The 21,471-nt window shown below is 39.0% G+C and overlaps 3 protein-coding genes across 15 annotated transcripts in view; 2 read left to right on the top strand and 1 right to left on the bottom strand.

Moving 5' to 3' along the window:
- Positions 1 to 1,355: 1,355 nt before the first annotated feature.
- On the top strand, positions 1,356 to 2,818 carry LOC111249821 (phytanoyl-CoA dioxygenase domain-containing protein 1 homolog). Its single transcript, XM_022804184.2, has one exon. It carries the CDS (start codon positions 1,744 to 1,746, stop codon positions 2,605 to 2,607), a length of 864 nt encoding a protein of 287 aa, XP_022659919.1. The 5' UTR covers positions 1,356 to 1,743; the 3' UTR covers positions 2,608 to 2,818.
- LOC111249822 (cysteine-rich venom protein-like) lies at positions 2,671 to 11,870 on the bottom strand. 6 transcript variants are annotated; one of them, XR_015326475.1, is made up of 6 exons: positions 11,713 to 11,870; positions 9,434 to 9,573; positions 8,976 to 9,203; positions 7,593 to 7,740; positions 6,863 to 7,114; positions 2,671 to 4,771 (listed from the first exon to the last, which is right to left on the bottom strand). XR_015326475.1 is itself a non-coding variant. In XM_086987189.1 (5 exons), the coding sequence occupies exons 1-5, from the start codon at positions 11,782 to 11,784 to the stop codon at positions 4,709 to 4,711; spliced, it is 651 nt and encodes a 216-aa protein (XP_086843315.1). In that variant the 5' UTR covers positions 11,785 to 11,870; the 3' UTR covers positions 2,671 to 4,708. The 6 variants fall into 6 exon arrangements, 2 of the variants coding, with proteins under 2 accessions (XP_086843315.1, XP_086843314.1); XR_015326474.1 differs by lacking the exon at positions 2,671 to 4,771 and adding an exon at positions 5,117 to 6,621; XR_015326476.1 differs by lacking the exons at positions 2,671 to 4,771; positions 11,713 to 11,870 and adding exons at positions 5,117 to 6,621; positions 9,991 to 10,056.
- Positions 11,871 to 14,495: 2,625 nt separating this feature from the next.
- The window catches only part of LOC111249301 (uncharacterized), a 26,729-nt gene continuing 19,753 nt past the window's right edge, over positions 14,496 to 21,471 (top strand). For 5 of the 8 annotated variants that reach the window (XM_022802996.2, XM_022802992.2, XM_086986468.1 and 2 more), the window contains exon 1: positions 14,497 to 14,790. In XM_022802996.2, the coding sequence (XP_022658731.1) occupies positions 14,733 to 14,790 (58 nt within the window). In that variant the 5' untranslated portion in view covers positions 14,497 to 14,732. Of the gene's footprint in view, positions 14,861 to 21,471 lie in introns of all 8 variants that reach the window. The other 3 variants (XM_086986470.1, XM_086986469.1, XM_022802994.2) reach the window with 2 other exon arrangements.

Genomic DNA, 21,471 nt, shown 5'->3' with positions numbered 1-21,471 from the left:
AATATGCAGGATCGATAAATTCATCAAGTCTTATACCGTGGTAATTAAATCTATTAAACACACTTGAGTTCTGAACATATGGCTTCTCCCAAGTGAGCGCAATTCCTGGTTATTAATAAATCTATTTGGCCAAATATGGTTTCAATTAATTGACAAATATGTATATATATTATGTGTGCCTGTTGCGAATGTCTTGTCCTACGCACCAGATACGCGCGCATTTATTAAATACCTCCTTTCTTTGGTACCCTCAGCATTTCCTCCCACTCATGGGCGAGGAAAATAGACGAACCTTTCAAGTTAAGTTAAATTTTGTATACGTAGAGGTAATTAGGAGATCAATTCTTTTAGTTAATCTCGAAAAAAATGAAGTTTAAGGGAAATATTTGCCGGCGCGCAATCTAGCAGCATATCCGCTGTGCATTTTCTGGCGAGAGTCGAAATTCAAAGTTATATTTAATTCAAAATCGTCGAGATACTGATACTTTCAATAAAAAGTGACCGTAGAAAGTATTTTTATTATGACATCCTTCGGTGATTTTTCATATTCTTAAAATTTGTGTCATAAAAGTTACTGAAAAATATTCTCTATATTACTATAACTGAGAGTGGTAAGTAGTTTTTAAAGAACATTTTAACTGAAACTTGAGAATACTTCAATAAATATGTTTACGATAGCTCTCTTGCTTATCGAGTCGCTAGATATCGACTACAGTAGCAACTAAAGTCAAAATGTCGTGCAGTACAAAACCTTGTGTGACTTATTAGAAGTACATGTGTACCTACGTTGGGGCAAAGTAAAGAAACATTTTTGTCTTTGTGCTCTTTAAATAAGCCTTACTTCAAAATCTTCTTTTTTAGGGAATATATTTTAGGGAAAATAAGATTCTGTGGAAAAATAACGCCTAGAACATTTTCGGTTTTATCCGTTTTATTTGTTAGTAATTTTTCCACCTTTTTCCCAAGCCAACCCGTGATAATTGGATGTATAATGAACTTTCTTCGTATCCGATGTTCACTGGCAACAGCACCTACAACAGCACTGAATGTTCTGTAGATAGAATACCGAATTTCGGGCTTGAGCCCGATTTATACCCACAACTTGTATGAGATAATAGATCAATTTATATGTCTTTTTATTTATGGATCAATTCATTAAAAACGGATTTTTTAAATCATTTTTAACTCTTCGTTAATCACGAATATGTCCATTGACGGTAGATTAGTGTGTTCTATTATCTTGTCAGCCCGATTTAACGTCGTATCGGTCATCATACTTTAATGATTAATTGTTACTCACTGTTAGCCTTTCCCTTACCTGTTGCGATAACGCAACTGTTCATGGGATTATTATTTTCCTGTTTCCTTAGTCTCTGTGCGACGCGCACGGCCTCTGCGTGTAAACACAGTAATAAGAAGAAATGGCCGACTAACCAGAGAGGACGCCGTTGTTTCCTCTGGATGGACGACGCAGGCGATGTTCAACGCTAGAGGAACACAACAAGCCAGGAGTGTTGGGCAGAAACACCAAGCGAACAGGAAAAGAGCGAGTCGCTTAAGAACGAATAATAGGACGCGAAAAAGAGTCGCTGTCGTCAATGGCTCGCGCTGCACTCGTTGGCAAACAAATTGTAGTGGATAATGGTTACACTTTATATAAGTTACTCCAGCGACGAGAGAGCGACTGAACGTTGCTGACAATACACACCGTAATAATTTTGTTTAGACAATAAAAGTTTCAATATGGAAGACTTGCAAGAATACTTGATGAAGTTTGAGCAAGAAGGCTGTGTTGTAATTCCGAAGTTTCTTAGCACTGAGGAACTCTACCAAATCAAGGATGAAATTGCTAGACTCATTAACGGTCTTGATGTCTCAAAACAGGAAAAAGCCGCGTTCAAAACGACATATGACCAGGTGAAACTGCACGACGAGTATTTTTTAAACTCGGCCGACCGTATCAGCTTCTTCTTTGAAGAGGACGCTTTAGACAGCCGAGGAAACTTGATTGTTCCCAAAGACCGATCTCTGAACAAAATTGGTCATGCGCTTCACTGGGATTCACCAGTATTTCGAAAAATATCATTCAAATCACCGATCAAGCAGTTGGTGCGTCGTTTAGGGTTTGTTCAGCCAGCTATTGTCCAGTCAATGTATATCTTTAAGCATCCGAACATTGGCGCACAAGTAACTCCCCACACGGATCGCACCTTCTTGTATAATGACCCCTGCAAGCTTGTTGGCCTGTGGTTTGCGATCGATCAAGCAATGCCCGAAAATGGCTGCCTGTGGTACATCCCAGGCTCACATAAGACCGAAAATGTAACGCGTCGTATGGTACGTTCTCAAGGTGAAGGCACGCTGCTCAAGTTCACGGGCGAACAGCGTAGTTTTCGTCCTGACGAATTTGTCCCGGTAGAAGTTCCTGCTGGTGGGCTTGTGCTTATTGACGGCCGTGTGGTGCATAAAAGTGAACGAAATTATTCAGACAAACCCCGGCCTGCATATACCTTCCATGTAATCGACATCCACGAAAGTGATTACGCATTTGATAACTGGTTGCAGCCAACAAAGCGACTGCCCTTCACGAAACTATACGAAAACTAAAATTAAAATGCAAAATAGATAATTTATTTCATATGTGAAATAAATGCTGCAAATATATTTCTGTTGAAATCGAAATTTTTAGAAAAAAAAAGAAACACCGGACATGTTAGGTACAATTTTCCAAGATACTTTTTTTTTTACAAAAGTGTTCAAATTGCATTTTTAAGGAAAAAAAATCACTAAATAAAAACAAGTTACGATAAGGCTGGCACTCATAGTAGTAACTTTATTGTACATTGAAATTAATACTATATAGAACATTCCGGAAACTTTAAGCAGCATCAATCCAATGTCTTCAAATTTACAGCGTTGTTTTTTTACTACGTTCAGGTTTGTTTTGAGCCTTCAACGCTGTACAGATTAAAAGTTGCAGACTACTATGATGATTTCCAGATTTCATAGATTTTCGAAATCTTGAAAAGGAATAGGACTCAAAATGGATAGAAAACAAAGTGGCCATCGCATTTCATTTTTCATACAATCTATCTGAATGTTGACCTGTACGTAGTGAATATACCTCATCGGAAGCTTTTTGTGGTGCATTAGATACAACTTTCGTAAGGTGATTTCTTAGCTTTCCGAAAGTTAAAGCCATTCAAACTTAGGTAGACCCATTATAGGAGTAATTTCAAAAATTATACAGACGCGAATCTTTAGCGTCAAGCTACTTTTCGGTCAAGAGTTTCCAAGGGTACTTTTTTTCTTTCATATGAATGAAAATAGTAAGAACGAGGAGAAAGTAGACAGAATTCGCAGCAAATGTTTAAACCCAGTTCGTGTTTTTAACTATTATAAAATTTTCATGTGTTTCTAAATTATTCTGCCAGATTCCTTCTAGTATAGCTATAGATTAGTTTAGATAGTGATGAATGAATGATTTATCTAGATCCCAGCAGGAAATGTTCGTATCTTACCTGTGCTTATGTTAAACTTCGCAAAAGGATATTCGCAAAATATCCCATTTGTACGATGAGCGTCTTTAGAGAAGGCTGCTCTTGCGCAAAGTGGCAAGTCACAGAGATAGATCTCAATTCTCAATGAACGAACTAACATGTATCACTCGACCGGTTATCCAAAGTTTCTAGAGAAACGAAGCCTGAGGACACGGGCGCGTTATGAGCAAAAACAAAGCTGCAAGGCTTACACAGTCTAAGTGTTGTAATTTTGCTTATTCTCGTGAAGTAAAGCGTGTTCTAATGCGGTAGACCCTCAAAGGTGTTTATTTATGCGCTGAGTTTTGAACTTCTTTCGGCCACCTTTTCTCCGCCTGCTTGACCTCCCTCTTTGTCTCAGGAGGTCGGGATTCAGTGGCCTTTTACAGCTTTACATCGTATGAGCAAACATCCGTGGCCATACTCCCTAAGTATCCTAAAGATCCCTAAAAGTATCCTAAAGTAAACTCAGACTTCGCACTTCCAGATTGTTACCAACCGTTTCCTAGAAATTTGAAAAATGCACTTCCACCTTGATTTCACCCTCCCCCATCTGTAACTATGGGTAAATGTATGAACAAGTCTGGAAGTCACATTATGGAGCAATATTTCAATAATTAGCCAGTTCTTGATGAAGTACCTAAACCGCATTGACATAGAGAACATCATGCTATAATAGAAAAAATAAAGTTAAACGCTTATCTGCTCGTTTCTTAAGATCAATTGAGTTCTTTAAGTTAATAAGTGACATAGCAAAACTTTGACGGGCCTGTTTTTTTAAATTTAAGATTAAGTTGAAACTCAACTAAAAAAAATCTGCATGTATTTTTGAAGTAATACAGGATAAATGTTTTCCTTACTTTGGTTTTTTAAACCTGTTCTGTAAGTAGAGATATTTTTGCAAACGTTTTCGAAATAACCAACAAATACTTTTATAACTATCTATGCATCTTTTTGAACTGCAACGAAACTCTAAGATTCATATTGACGTAGCCTTTAAGGAAAACTTAAAAAAAAATCCAAAAAGCTTAAAAGGGCTGCTATAGGATTATAGTGGGTAAGTGTCTATACATGTTTTCTTCTTTATACAATAACGTCCTAACAATGAAGGAGAATTATGCTCTTGATCATTCAAATGCCAACCACTATCGCTCATAACTGGTTGTAAATTAAGAGCTGTGTATTGGTGTCCCAGGTGTATGCAAGGAGTTGCTCGTTGAGATTATCAGCATCTGCAACGCGGTAGAAAAATCACTTAATCAGGATCAAGAGAGAAACAAATGTAAGTCTGAACTAATTATTTAAGCAAGTGCACTCAACTTGACGTAGTGTATAACAGGCAGGAAAAACAAACATCCAGAACATTTACGTCAGCTTTAGGAACGATCTGTCATGGGATGTAAACGCACTGTTGTGTATTTCCGTAGATCTTTTAATTCAATCTTAGCAGGCAAGTTGGTCATTAGATTGCAGCTTGGAAAATCAGTACATTAAGTGTATGTTCACAACCAAAACTATCCGACACATCTGAAATTGTATTGGGACAGTACACATTAATGCTTTCCAAAAAACACAACTTAACATTAATATTTATTTATAAAAAAGGGCATGCGTGCTTGTTAGCGAAGCATATATATGTATATATATATTTATATCAGCATATAGAGAAAAACTCTTATAGATTGCTACGTGTGTAGTTTGCTATGTTTAGCACTGATCCATTGTATTTATGTCTACTAAGTTGTCTATCTACTAACACTTATACCGGAAGCCGGTAGGTCTAAACACGACAGATTACTTAAATACGTCATATATTGCATTAGTGTCCACAACTAGAATCCTAAGGAAATTTCATTCTGAATCCTATCCGGCGATGTGCCTTTGTAGTACATGTGTATGGGACATTTCCTTCGTATTCCATTCGTACCATAACTGCAATGTTTGGCTACGTATCAGCTTTGCCATCCCTGCGAGTTTAGGATACATTCGCAATTCACTAGCTAACAACTTCTAGACGACTAGAGCTTCTACAATAAACATAGGCAGACAAAACTAGATCTAGGACCGAGCTTAACATATCATTACCCTCGCAGTACCACGCAAGCGCGTCAATAGAGGATCGCAGAAATACCATGTAATTAGGAATCATCGGCATTCATTTTATGCACAGCGTCCGTAAGAAGCATATCCTCGAAATCACAAGAGCCTTACGGCAATTGCGCCGGGCAACTGATTGTTGTAATCAGTCTGACAATAAACTCGCCGTTTTGTTACTAGATGAACAATTAGGTGCTGGGTTACCAGAGGGGAATCAGTGCGGAGGCTTCTGTAGTATCGTCGGCTACAACATGTCTACTGCTCAGAAGCATTTAACCAATGTATATATTCACTCCTGGACGCCCACAGTTATTTCTTAGCTTAAACTGACCGCGGTAAACGGTAGATCTATTACCGATAAAATTGGCGTCGCGTAATTTTTAAACTGCTATATGACCTAGATCTCAAACTACAATAAACTACCGCTTATTTATCATAGAGGCGTGTGGTCTTTTTTTTTTTTTTATTAATATATTCATAGAGATTATATTTGTTTGAAATTGACTGTAGATTCTCCCGTATAAGCTTCCTATGAGTGAATACAAAAATGAACAAGTTAAACTTAGTTACTTTACGTTCCGCATGATTCTTAAGAAGCAAAGCATGCTTTGAGCTGTTCTAACTATCCTTGTATTTGTCATATATAATAGCTATAATAACATTAGTCTGGATTATCTCGTTAAAGACACAGAACATCGCCGTGTCTTAAAGGTTTGCGAGATAGTACCTGTACGTTTCATAGATGCTGACCTGAAAAACTTCTACAGCCTTTTTATTGCTTTAGAAAGGTTGAATATAAAACTATTCCAGTTAGAGTTTAACCGCGACTTGCAATGGTAAAATGTATATGTAGGCTTGCAAAGTTTGTGCCACTCGTAAACACTCAGTGTTCAAAGTGGGCAAATATGGGCACACTGGAACCTTGTCTCGAGGATTTCTATATTTGCAAGATCCAAAATATCAACAGGATGAAAAGTGCTTTTTCCTGTGAAGCGAAAAAAAATTACTTAATGTTTCAAGCATTGCATCCTATACCGCGTTGGCCATTCCATCAGATATCTACAATAACTACCTTAACAAGCATTTCCACCATTATCAAATAAATATGCCTAATGAACAACTTGAAAACACGACTGGAATTTCAATTACCATTAAATGACACTAGCATTGAACAGAAAACCTGGTAGGCCAGACGATAATCATTTTACGCGTGTATATTTATTTACCTTTTACAGGAATGGGAGATTTGATGCGGTAATGTTGGAGCTTCTTAGTCCGATGGCTAATTTGCTACCTCAGAAGACAAAAAGGCAAGTAAAAAAGGATAAAGACGAAAACACTGTGGTTTGATCCTAGTTGCAAAGACCCTCAGGGGTCCGGCTTGTGTTAACCGGACATTGGCTTCCCTGGGGACCTACAATGAACGCATTCATGCCTACATTCGCACCAGCAGGGGCATATTTGCAGACTACAAGTAGCTGAAAAGGACATTTGCAAAACAAGCAACGATGTCATCACGCTGGCTCAACAAAAATGATCACAAATCATCGCTCGACAGCGAATAGCGCGCTTGCCGTTAAGCAAGCTAGGACAGATGACACTAGGGAATAAGGGTACGATTAGTCGAAATCGTTTGTGATTGCAGAATACTAAACACTAGCCCAGACTCATCCCTGTTTGCGGTCAGGTACGATCAACGGAAACTTTAATTAGGTACCTGTTAATGCGTGCTATCTAATTTTGTCTTTTAATTCCCGTTTGAACTTCAGACAGGTCATTATTAGATCAATATATAGATAGATGGATAGATAGATATCAGATTTGGTTTTGTTAGCAATAACTGCTGTTTGACTGGAGTTGAATGAGCGAAGTTACTTTAAGTTGGTCAACGTTATCAACTTCTCCTCGCCGAATAGTAGAATCTTAGATGAATATTAACTGTGTAAAAATGGATACCTGAAGGCCTCGGTTATTTGCCTGTAGGTACGCGCAGCCGATGCTGTGCGTCTCAGCGGAAAGTATTTGCGCCACTGGCTGTATTGATCTGTTTCCGTTGAACGGCAGAATTAGGTTAGTCGCGTTATATTCCATTCTCTTCTTAAACCTGTTAGAGAGTTTCAAACTTTATATTAGCTGACATTATATTAGCTCTATGTATGCAGTAACGAGCGCCTTGACTTGAGTGTGACTTATTATCAATAGCGTATGAAGTTGAAGGGTGAAACAGTGAATTTGTCACAACACTGAGAAGAACATGCTTTCTTTATAATGATTTTCTGTCTAGCCTAGGATTATACATGAAGAAAGGCTTTGATCCTTGCTATATCGGCACATCCGAGTTGCATTTTATCCACAACAATAACACTATGCCCACCAAAGCCGGCTAGACTACACTCAAACCTACATAACTATCATAATGATGCCTAATTTCAATATGAATACTTATGCTTCCAATTCACCAGCCCGATTAGGTTTTGTATGGGGTATACATCGAGTACATTGTTTCTCTCCGTTTTAAAAGCAACGACGTGTCGAACGTTGTCGACAACGACGACATCTCCTACAACAAACGCAACACGACATAGTTGTTTCAGCATGACATAGGTGCACGCATACGCCGTTTCTGTTAAGCTGAGTTGTATTCTGAGGTGTCCTGTCTTGATTCATTTCTCTGTAGAACTGACTAGGGAATCGCTCAACGAAAGATGTCGCTGTTATGACCCGAGGGTAGACAAATAGACCATACAGAAATTCGGATCATATATTCCGTAATGTAAAAGGTGTCTGTGCGAAACAATTTCATTGCATATATGGACAAATCTATTTGGCGCCTCTTGTCATAAGACCATTTCCCGTTCAGTCACTTTTTAGGCTCTATTTCTCGATCAATCTCTATGTACGAGTCGATAGCAAATTATTTTGTGCCTATGGCCTGTTTTTTAGCTCATTAGCATAACGTTTCGTCCAAAATCATTTTGATCAGGCACAGGCTACAAACGACCCTTCTAAATCCAACGCGGTTCAATATAGATCGATGTTAAATTTTCGTTCAGTTGATTTAGCCAATTGGCCTTTTGCTTGGAAGGCTTTGATAGGGCGTCGAGTACTCATCATAACCTGCTACTCTGACTTGAGTCTATCTACGAGAATGTAGTATTTTCAGTGCCACCCAAAAATGAACGAATGAACGTCATATATGAAACACTTACGATCTATTATATTATAAAGTTTAAAGTACTCAACAAAAGCGAAAATAAATGTAATAAAAAAAAAAAACTCTAAATTAATTTTGACCTATTATTATGATAACTGTGACGAGAATGTTTGTCAGTCGCCTACCACTTGTCCATGACAGTGTCCGCGTTGATCCTAAGTTTGAAGTTAGCAGACAGCACAAGTTCGTTAGATCCGATCATTTCGAGATGCTTAGGCGTTGCCTCGCAGAAGCGCTGGATGTAGGTATTGACGCAGATCTGATGCGCGGTTATTTTCGCCATTTGCTCTAATTGGTCGTCCCATTTCAGTTGGCGCATGTTTGCCGCAGTCAGCCCGTAGACTGGTTGTGATCTGTGCGAGAAATTGTCAAGATCATACTTTAGTTTATCTTTTTACTATTCGTAAATTAATCCTAGCGCTTTTCGTAGCGATTTTTTTTTTTTTTTGTTTAATTAATTTTAATCACGGCATCAGAAACAATAAATTTGATGGAACGGTTCGATTCCAGCACGATATCCATTGTGAATAGTACAGTCCAGAAGTGTTTTTCGACTAGAACAAACAAAGGGAGGCGCACAGACCGGATCACGTTATGAAGTCGGACGATATTCTCCTTAAAACGTTCTTCTTCGTCAGATTGATTTTCTGATATTTGAGGGCACACGTAAGTTCCGACACATGCCATTGGATGACGCTTTTGAAGATAGCAGTATTGACGTACCTATCCAAGTATATTTAGTTAGTCTTAATATGATAGCACTTGCCGCAACAGGTCAATAGTTCTTTCCTGAAATGAAATTTCTTACATTGTCCGGCTATAAAGCCACGTCATGCCCCTTATTACTATCCTCGCTTAGAGATAGCCGCATAAAACTGTATTATATAGTTCATCTTTAAACATATACCTTGTTTACATTTTCCATTTGGCTAGGAATCAATAAACACATAGTTCTTAATTGAATAGAGCTACTTTGTAAGTAAGATAGAAATCAACAGCGCCATACTCATTCAAAATGGTCGTCTCTCTCCGGAATACAAACACAGCTATATCGGCATTACATTATATTAAAAAAAAAAACGCTATCGGTTCACTTCGAATTAAAATATTAGTGAACGGGATAAATTCACCGTTTGTTACCATTGGTCGTTGTTGCCATCGTAACTCAACTGTCAACATCTGACCAAGCTGGTAAACACTGGATGTGCAAATGTGTATCGTCTTGTAGTTTCTCTGGTTTCAACGTGTAAAACAGTAAAATTAATGTCGAAATATTGCCACGTATTCAGTACGGCGTTGACAAGATACTAATTATAGTCTTCTCGTATTTGAGATTCTGGTGCACTCTTATGTGTACGCGAAGAATTTTTATTTGGTAGCAAAAAGGTCACAAATGTATATGTATATAGGAGTTGACGCCGGCTTGAGTGAAATGCTGACAAATCTTTTTGAACATCGAAAGGGTGCCAGAGATAGCTAAATCTGTTATAAAAGGGGTTTCCTCATGTATTTGTGACAGGAAGCTAGCGACAATCGTGTACGCACTATTGATTCGTAACTATAAAGTTTTTTTGCTTTAAGTAAATGGCTAGGTATGAACTGGCGATAGCGCTGGGTGTCATGGGCGGCCGCTCTTGACGGATTATTAGCTAGCTTTTGCGTCTGCTAGAGGAACGCGCGTTTGGTTCCTTCGACAAGATCGTTAAGCCAAGCCATATTTGTCGCTGAATGAGTTTTTAAAGAGCAGTTCACGCCTGGCTGTGAGTAACTAAATCCTACCAGTATGAAAGCACAAATGTACAGGGATGAGGATATGTTTTCTGGTAAGCAGGTGATATTACTGTTGATTAGCCTGCTGGGTCATTGTTACATTTGCGTGATTTTAGCAGGGTCACACTACTCCGCGCGGCAAACCAACACACAGCTCTCCTTTTTTAAAGTTGTACGAATCGAAATTTGATGTGGCTGGGTACCTGAGCTAAATTGTGTTTACATCTCACTGTCAACGTATTTGCTGTATCATGTTGACCTGGGTTCGAAAAACGGTAGATATGGATTATGGGTATGATAATTATGAGAACAGCTACTGCAAACCAATTGCTATCATTTTAGAAAATCTGAATGAAAACGTTGTCGTGACAGATCAATGTTATCGTATGACATATTAATTCTAGTAATTAGAGTAGCTCGAGCAAAATATGCCTTAAACCTTTTGATCAAATGTGTTTTTTTATTCATGGCTGACGTAACCGCAAGTTATAAAGTTAAGCGTAGGACGGCCTGACCATATTTCGCTTTGGAAAACGAGCTTAGAATTTTTTAATATTTTTCAAAAAGAAAAACGAGAACTGCAAAAGGCGTTTATGTTTTGTCTCAATGTTCAATACTATTCATACTACATTTCTGTAGTTTATCATTATTATTTTCTTATTAGTATTATTATCATTGCAGTTTTTAGCTGGTTGCTCCTTTGATCAGTATATTATCTTATCAGTCATTGGTGTTGTTTAAAAACAATAAGAGCATGCGTACGGGGTGTCTCAGGGCCTTATAAGTGTTAAAGCAATAAAGGTTCTAATACCAAGTATAGACAAAAACGTCCCACATTTACTCAAGTAAAAACCTAATATATATATATATATATATATATGTATAAGCTTTAAGTGCAATATCTGTTGTAGAACCGCGTGCCCTTTGAGCTGATTTATTTTATCAACATAGAAAGATTCAATCGGTGTTGCTTTAGCGTGATTTGGAATTAGGCTCATGGGCATTCTAGTGAACACTATTTCCTATGCGGGATACACTCAGGATGGCTATGATGAGGAGTCGCGTGATAATTTTACAAAAGTAATTTCATACCTCTGATGTGCACAGATCCTTAGTATTCACAAAGCACATGAACGATAGCATCGCGTAAACCAAAAGTAGCATTTTAGACCTGCGTAAACCTTTCAACGCGACAAGTCTAGTCTTGATTTAGCGGATTAAAGCTTGCCTCTCAACAGCATTTTGCGCTTATACGACCCTATATATATATATATATATATATATATATGTGGATCAATCCGTGTTCCGTTGGTCTTAATAAACCGTTAGAAGTGTCACGGAATCGTTAAATTTTTCTAAGTTTTATCGCCTAAACAAGCTCTGAATCGTGACTCAGCAGCAGTATCGATGAAGGATACGTAATCATCGTTTGAAGAAAAAATGAGTCGACAATGTGCTGACACGTCACTGCCAGACACAGAGTGCGTACAATTAGCTGAAAGTCATCAGTATCGGCTAACATGGATCCATTGTATATGATGGAGACTACAGTTTCGTATTTAATTAATAAAATTTAGTTAGGGAAGCTCGTAGAATCGTTTCCAGAGCAATGAAGAAATAATTTAATTAAATAAAATTAGACTGAAATGAATACCATCATATCTTCTCGACTAGCATACTCGTGCTTTGCTGGTGACAGCCTTCTAAAAATGAATTTACGTGTCCAATCCTAGGAGAAGGTAACTGTTAGATCTATAGAAGAAGACGAAAAGGTTGTCTTCGAAGGTTTACATTGACCAATAAAAAAAACAGGGATAAGGCAAACATTAAAACACCGACCTTAGTTGAAAACGTAATACAAATAAAACACTTTTATCAATCTGCAGAGGCGCTGTTGCCTCTAGCTGCATCTCCTACAAGTTGTCTTGGATTCCTTATTTGAGAGTGTGGCATGACGCCTATCGCTCTCTCTATGTAAAGGCAAGCCATTGACGTAAAAGCCAAGAACACACCGCTCATAGTGGAAACGTGGATTACCCAAATTCGAAGTTATATCGTAGCCCTTCCATTATCAGTTCGCAATATGTATAGCAATCATCAGTTTCAAGTTGACACGTATAAAGTCGTGAAACTCTACTCGCTTAATTAGATAGGTACGTGTCACGATTCTCACTCAGCTAATACCTACTCACGCGTTTTAGGAAAATGCGTTGTTTACGAGTTAAGCAGTTTATATAATCCGCATTATCTCTAGACGAGTGAAACGGCCTTATACTACTGTTGTATTCCGAAACGAGCCTCAGCAGGAATCGATAAACGTGGGCAGAGTTGAAGGGTTACAGATTCCAATGAACGTTGATTATGGCAGACAAAGGCGGCTATGCCTATCGCGTTATAGGTACCCGTTTGAGTACTAGACGTTCTTCTATACAAGCATACTTCAATTTAGTCGAGTATTCGATGTCTTAGCTTGAGGTAGAATAAATTTAATTCTTCTAGGTGATAAATGTTGGAGAGGATAAGAGCAATTACTTGACTCCATTCGATATGTATATGTAAATAGCAACAGGCAACTCTTGGTTACTTTTTTATGTTTATAAATTTTCGACGAAGTAAAATGAGGCAGCGATTAACAGGGTTTCAACAGACCAACTTCGCTTACAGCGACGGTCGGTTATAGACGTCGGTAGATTTGATTGGTGTAAAGAATAGAATACCATGCGTAATTTTAACAAAAAAAAAATCCCACGACATAGTAAGCGTACAAAATAACCCTCTGTATTCATACAAATTGTGCGGTATTTGGGTATGCCGTTGGCATGCTGGGACGACAAGTGATATTCTGAATGTAAGTCGAAAGCTCTTTCTTGCTCCAAGGAAAGCAACGACTGAGCCCGCTCTTAATAAACGTTGTTGATTGTACTAAATTCAGCTTAGGCTGTCATAGTAAAAACGCATCACAGAATAACCGGGCAAACAAGTACCAACTTTTCACCAGTTTCAACGACTCTTGCTGTCATTATAGGCAGCAGGAATGGTCGAAAATTACCAAACAGCTCAAGTTCGTTCCGGGTGCCTCCTAGGGAGGTCTAAGGCATTGAATGGAGGCGGCTCAGACTATTTCGATTAGTTGTAGCAATGGCGGGAGTTAAGGTCATCTTAGCACAAATGTATAAGAAAATACTAGATATGTCCCTGTTTAGCGCAAGATACGAGTTCTCAGAGAATCGACTTACTTTGAACAGAGTCCTCGATGTCGTTCATTGCTAGCCTCAGCTCATGACAGTTGGACATGCCTTCCCACATCTGACATTAATTTGCTACTAATCGTAGATCTATAATTCGTTTGTATCAGACCTCTCTAAAATGTCTTCCAGCTACTAAATGGCACCCCCCTCTAGCTGGATATTACGAGTGTCAATTATTTTAAATGGGGCCTAGTAGACCTAAATCCACCGTACATGACCGCCTTTATCTGGTACACTGATAAGCCAACCAGAGTTCTCAATGAAAATATTTTGTCCTTTGCGCTCATCATTTTATACGTACATTATTAAGGCTTCTTCGATAAACAATGCTAGCTTGGAACCGACATCGCGATCGAATGAATGATACGAACGTGTGTCATCGGGTCTATACACAGATACCGCGCGCTACAAGAAGTGTTCCATCGGCAAGAGGAACAACAGAACCATCAGCATTAGTTGTCATTAATGTAATGATGATTATTACTCAGATATAATACATAAGCAGGAGAGAAGCACTTCATCAGCCGGCTAGACAGACAATGAAACACACTCAACAACCCTCATTCTCTGTCTAGTTATTTGCCCTCCTCGCCAGCGACCGGCGCAATCTGCGGCATGCGTCACAGCACGGTGCTATTGATAGAAGATGCAAGGAGTGATCACAGACGCAGCCGAAACAACGCGCGGCTCTTCGATAAAGAAAAGCTACCCACTCCGACAGCGCAGCTGACTTCAATGCGAATGCGCCCACTTCTGCAACGTCTTCGTTTTTTTGCTTTGATTTTAAGTCGTGTAACTTGCCACGGCGAGCGGCAATACGCGCGACGAGAGCGCGGATACGCACCGTCTCCTGTATAGTGCTCCATGCTAAACAACGTCGCTGTTCCTACGCAAAGCAAACAGCCCGAACCGATCACCGAACGTACGTGACTTTTACCATTGTGTGTTAGTGATACGCAGTTTGTATCGACGTAATACAAGAGATTATTCAGGTAGTGAAAGTTAACGTCGTCATGAAGGTTGCCACTTGCTAAAAAACATCATTATCATAACAATGGTGTTTTACTAAAAAAAAAATGCTAAGCCATGTCGAATTACCGACTAAGACTAAGCAAAAAAAAAAAAAAAAAAAAAGATGTCCGAAATAAACAAGTTACTCTGTCGAAGATTAAAATAGTAACTCCTACTACTACCACTACGAATGCCTAGTTACCAGTAAAAGCGTGGAGGTCGAACAAACCAAATCAGCTACTAGATCGAGCATTTTGAACTTCCACGTTATGAGATAGTTTCAGTTACGTTTGCCTTGAAAGCAACCCATGTTTTTGCAGCACAAAATAACATCAGGGCCCGGGCAGGGCGAGCGTTGAAAAGGACGCAATTGTCCTGAAACTGTGCAATTGGAGTTCTATGGTGGTACGCGCCGTATAAAGGCACGTCTAATCGAAAATGGAACCTATTGTCATCAGAATTTTTCATTCCTTCCGTTGTTATGCTGTTTGGGTCTTCAGGTCCAGACCTATAAGTGGTCATATGAACTCCTGTTAGTACTAGCTTTTTAGAGCAACATTGAACAGCTCCTTACATTAGCTGACAGCCAAATACCTATATTCCTCAATGTTACAATCTAAGGATAAAATACCTATTATTATATACATTGATTTTTTACAAGTTACCGCATGCTTATGCGTTCATGCTCTGCAGAACAGGCGCAAGTTAATGAATCTGAAGTACAAGCGTGTTTGTTTAAGATCTCCTTTGTCATCAATTTTGTTTTACTTTCATTTTTTTCTTGGACTTTGAAATTCGATAACTTCTGGACCATCCATGACTAGCAGACGAAATATGGCTGGTAAATGCTTCAGTCTTCTAGAAATACCTAACCGGAAATTTAAAGAGTCAGCGCAGGTTTTTATATCTTAAAGGCCATAGCACTGCGAAAAATCCTAGAAGATTGGTAAAGGCATTAGGCAAGGATCGCTTATGCGAAAATATATAGTACATGAATATTGCACACATTTCAAGGACGAATCTTGGACTACCGAAGATCATGCTAACCGAAGGACAAAATGCAAAATTGCAATCGAAAAAGCTCTCTCACTAAAGCATAGCTTCAAGAGTATAGGCTCGCGCGGCTTAAACTGGCATTTCACATGTAACGCGTTACAAAATTTAAACCGAGATACTGAAAACTGCGATAAAACATAGGTCCCCTGTGAATTGAATTCAGGCCAATGCGAAATGCGCGTGATGTATTCGACGTACCACTTGCGGAGCTTTAATGAACGCTTTAATCCGCTATCCGAACGAAGACCAACGAGAGGATGACGTCGCCCTGGAGAGAACCTCGGTCTGATGGCAATGTCGAACGGGTTCAGGCGTAAAATGATGGTAATACTTGCAATGAACATTAGGGGCAATTATTACTAGGAGATACTCGCCAAAAACAAGACAGTGAATGCAGCAGGTTCATTGGAGATTCATGGATCGTTGGCACGGCAATTGAGAGCACGCAGTGTGGTTGCTTGATAACAATGCCAGACTTTACCGCCACGCCTCAATTACATTTTAGACTGAGCAAAGAAGTATCCAACGCTGCCTCCAGCCGGTTTATTCTGTCGATCTAGGTCCGCAGGGCTTTTCATGCCGTGAAAAAGGACAACTCGTGGGCAAAAATATCGGACCATCAATTTACTTCGAAGAGCCATAAACAGAGAAATTTCACATCGGGACGCGAATAGCAGGTTTATGACTGTCCAGAAATTGCCAGAACGCTGGGACAAGTATGTTAGAGTAATTGGAAGAGAATTCCTCTAACACATAGTAAAAAAAATCATCGCTTTAGCTTAATAAGTCTTCCAGTTTAAGTCTTCCAGTACGCTTCATTTGCCATACTGATCCGGCCGTGGAAGGCTATTACAGGATATGGTCTATTGTACTCGTACCTACCTCGAATGTTCATTCCAGCAATATTTCAAATGCGGCGCGGGTGTTCACATATTGGAACACAATCGTGTTTATTAAGCTTTTACTACGTTTCAAGACAAGTCAAGTAGCGGGTTGAACTCAATTACGAACGGCGAGCTCTATTATCAACAGCTGCTGGTATATATAGTATTCTAATTAAATCCAAGTTTATTTAGCAGTTAGGCATCGTACTTTATGAAATTGACTGTCCTTTGATAGTACGTAAACTGTTAGTCATCATTATCTTCGTATTACTACTGCAATCATCATATCATATCATACTTGCTGTGGAAATTACTCAATAACAGAGCTCGTGCATTAGCAGACGACGGCTACTTAGCTAGAGGAATGGCTACCGAAATAAACCTCAAAAAATCTACTCACAGATAGTGTGACAACAAAATAAATTAACAGTTGCAAAAGTGAATCAGTGTTTCATCTATGTACCGACTCATCCGTTAGACACCTAAAAATCTATATGTAATTTGTAATTTCATAGCAAGTAAATGTTTTGATCTATAAGCATTAAAAAGCGACTAGTCCCGTAGTGAATACATAATGCGATTCCCGCTATAAGGTCATCAAAAGCGTCCTATTATTATTATAGAAAGCAAGTTACCTGAAATTGTATCAGTGGCATGAGTCTATTCCAAATCTCGTTCCATGATGTTGTGGGTAAGCTCACTTCAAAAGGTGCTCACATTATATACAAAGAATTTTTTATCGGTCGACGATTATTAAGGGTCACTTTTGACGTCATCTGTTATTTGCTAAAGCTTTTAAAAATCTATCGAATCGGCATATTCTTCCCTTGGAAGACAGATAGACTTGAAGAATCTGTGCATGCACGATTTCATATAGTTAGTTACCTAGATAAGCATCATAAGCTAGTACGTCGCAAGCGTTTTAGAAATTTTATGTTAATAATAGACAACTAAAAGTGTACGTTGATCGATCTGTCGTTGGCTTCTTAAAGCCGTTGACGAAGATTCTCCCAAATGTTCTTCACGCAGACCCCGTTAATGAGTCCCAATATGAAGCAAGAGCCGTACATGCCTTCCATCGAACTGTTTAAGCTTGCGGTAGTACCATTCTTGTGACTATTACTGAAGAATAAACCCTACACTGGACCGAGCATGAAGGAGTCTTGATGACGCTCTGTTGTGCTATGGAAATCCTAAAAATGGCCGACCACTGTCTCGTTTTCTCGAGTCTATAGCATCCAAATCATGAAACAGGGTGTTTGACGTGCTACGAGATTTTGCTTAGGTAAATATTTTCATAGGTAATTGTTACGAGTGAAAGCAATTAGACGCATAACATGTCTACCATACGCAAATGGAAGCAGTCAACCGGTCCTGATATGCCATAATCGTAATATTAGATGGAAGGTATATATAAATGATCGTAGTTGATCTGTCGTAGCCTAAAACCTCGTTTCTCCTTGTTGTAAACGTGTTCTTGTCCCAGCGACTGTTGGAAGCCGTTCACTATGCCCCGCTGTAGCATTATAGTACCGTACCGTTAAGTTAAGGTTTGGAAAGCTGAAATTCTGAAATTTAAATTAAGTCGACTGCAGTAACGTTCCATAGTCAACTCGATCCTACTCAGACCCATTGCACTAGTATTTCGTACGTAGTAGTTTAATGAAAAAAAAACTTTTTTTTATAAACTCTAATTTTGAGCATTGATTATGCTTGCATTTTCGAGAAAACGATCCACGCGAAATGAGCTACCAATGCGCCATATACATAATAGGGAGGAGACTGCCTCGTTGACCAAGCACTGGGTTAGACATCGCTATGGATAACAGCTGCCCTTCACTACATCTGTATATTACTAGTACGATACGCATCATATCTTTAGCCTATAGGTAACTAAATGGCAAATTATAAATAAAAATTAATTATCCGAGATATTTCATGTTCTGGAAACATTCTAACAAATATTTTCCGTACTTATAACCTAAATTCGTTACTTCACTATTGTGAGCTCGTGTAATATTTATTTTAATTGAAAATTTAGAATAGGTTGCTTACAAAAATAGCACAACTTTATTGTATATACTAGATAGAGCAGAAAATCCCCGCAGCTTGAAAAACTTTTCTTTCCGCCTTCCGCTCACTTGTTATTTACTTCTGACATACTGTTCGAAACCGCCTTTCCTCCTTCATCGGTCTGCTGTAACTGTATTATTGTGTTATGAGTGCGATGTTAAGGAGTTTCTTAAAGATGGATATTCTAGGTGAGAAAAAGTGCATTTGTACACTTTCTGTACTACGCGCTTCGTCCAGGTCAAAAAGCTGCCGAAACAACCCGAAGCATTTCGCTTGTGCACGGCAAGGACGTACTTAGTGTACGTAAGCAAAAAGGACTACTTAAAAGTGGTGTGAAATCGGTATCCTGGGCCTATAAGATACCCTCAGCTCCGGCCGGCGTTCTAAGTTGGTGACAACCATCCGGAGGCACTTTTGAAAAAAGACGGCCGATAAACAACTTGGGAATTAATTGAAATGATGGGCTGCAGTCACACGGCGGTCGCTAACTACCTGATGACCTTTGACTCGACAGAGAAACTTAGGGCTTACGTACCTTATGAGTTCTCTGAATACAACAAGTAATTACGGTTTAACGCTATGTCTTAACATCTCGTCCCGTATCGAATGTCATGCGACCGTAATGATCGATTTTCTCACAGAACTGTCATTGGCGATGAGAAACGGTGTCTGTACGTCATGAACGTGAACCGAAAATCGGAATGGGTGGCTCCAGAAAAAAGCCAGGGCCCAAATCTTTATCCAAAAAAAAGGTTATGCTTTGCGTTTAACGACACTGCGAGGGTTTAACTCGTTGAGAAATGCTTCCTACTCACCAAACAGTCGATCTGTACGTTTATTTGGCCCAGTTGCTATTCAAGGAAAAATTCGATAAACGAGGTCAGACCATTCTGCTCTATGACAACGCAGGGCCACACACGGCAAACATCACCAACGTTGCCCTCCTAAACTTTGAATGGAATACTTTGTTGCGTCCTCCATATTCTGCGGGCCTTACAGTGACATGTTTTCCAGTTTTTCCGCTAAGTAGTAAATGAAATTAAAAGGCACACATTTGACAGCGCAGGTGTCCTAGCTGGGCGAGATGCTTAGCACCAGATTTGATAACTTTTGCTGAAAAGAAACAAATACGCTGGTTGACAGATAGAAGGTCGTGAACAATGCCGGAGAATAACTTATTGTCATAGGAATAAAAGAAAATGTGGCGTGTTCTGGAAGAAAGCGAACACTTTCCACCTAATTATATGATAAAAAAACTTGTAATGCTGAGACAAATATCTTACAGTATCTCATTATCTTACTTCTTAGTCTAAGTATTGTATTTTCTAGCTATTTGCTTTTCGAATTGATAGATATCGTTGATACATACGGACAGTTATGGTTGATGTGCCCAGGTCTTATGAGACGGAGTATATATACACCATAAACGGTGAGCTTTTACCTCATATGGTTATTATTTAAATATAAACGCGTCGTACAACTTTAGAAAGTACAGGAACATAAGTTAAGCGGGCCCTGTTTGCACTGCTGAAACGATAATGAGTGTCACCATGTGATAAAGTCCACTATTAGAGGCAGTCAAAGACTTGACGCATAATTGTTGCTAAAAGTTGTATAATCGCGAAAAGAAGCATCTGTCGTATTTAATGAATAGGTTTTTTGTGGGCGACTACAAAAATAAGGCAAGAGTGCTTACGTTCGTAAGGATGCAAGGGCATACTAAGCACTGGTATTCGTTCCCACATTAAACGTACCCACATAAAAGTACCCACATTAAACGTATATGAGGAATGCTTCAAAATTAAGGCGCGGTGTATGCAGACGCAATGGCAAGTTGTAAAAAGTAGATATTTATGTTTAAACCCCTCTCCATTATTATATACATCGTATCATTCGTTCTATCATTGTGTGTCCCTGAAAGGTTCGCTCAGCTTAAGTGCTTCCCTTCGACACTGCAAAATCCTGATTACACGCATTTAAGCGGATTTCATGCAATGCCTATCTGGTTTTTGTTTATCTGTACCGCGACTGTCAGCATTTTCGTTGGGTTGAATCCGTCCACAGTATTACAATATTGTAAAATATAAGTGTGCGAGATTGACACATTTGGCTTAGCTCGCTTTTGTGTTTTCTCAGATGGTCGTGTGCAACGAAAAAGCACAAACGGAGCATGCACGTTCTATGGCTCAAGCGACAAAGAAGTTCACCGTTCAAATACAACGGCTTACTTGTGTTACTACATACTTCTTGCTTGGTCATGTCGTTGCATACGTGCATCTACGTTATGGGTCGCTGAAATATTTCGATGCTTTGCCGATTACTCGAGTGCTAGATTGCGTATATATATATATCTATATATGTATATATATATCTACTCAGCGATTGCAACGTTACGTCCATATGTGGGAGTCACCGGTCCATGATGTTAGGTATAGTGGTTCGACTGGATAGAAATCTATAGATTGAAACACATCATAGAAGCTGATTGTCTAAGGCATCATTTTAGGTGCTAAGTCTTCATCTCTATGAATCTGTTAGGATAGGTGACATATGCCTACTAGAAAAGAAACAGTTAATCT

The sequence above is a fragment of the Varroa destructor genome, unplaced genomic scaffold, assembly GCF_002443255.2.
Source record: "Varroa destructor unplaced genomic scaffold, Vdes_3.0 BEIS01000004.1, whole genome shotgun sequence".
In the NCBI taxonomy this organism is placed as follows: Eukaryota; Metazoa; Arthropoda; class Arachnida; order Mesostigmata; family Varroidae; genus Varroa; species Varroa destructor.
The sequence above is the reverse complement of the archived record's forward strand: the minus strand, read 5'-3'. Positions and strand labels throughout refer to the sequence as shown.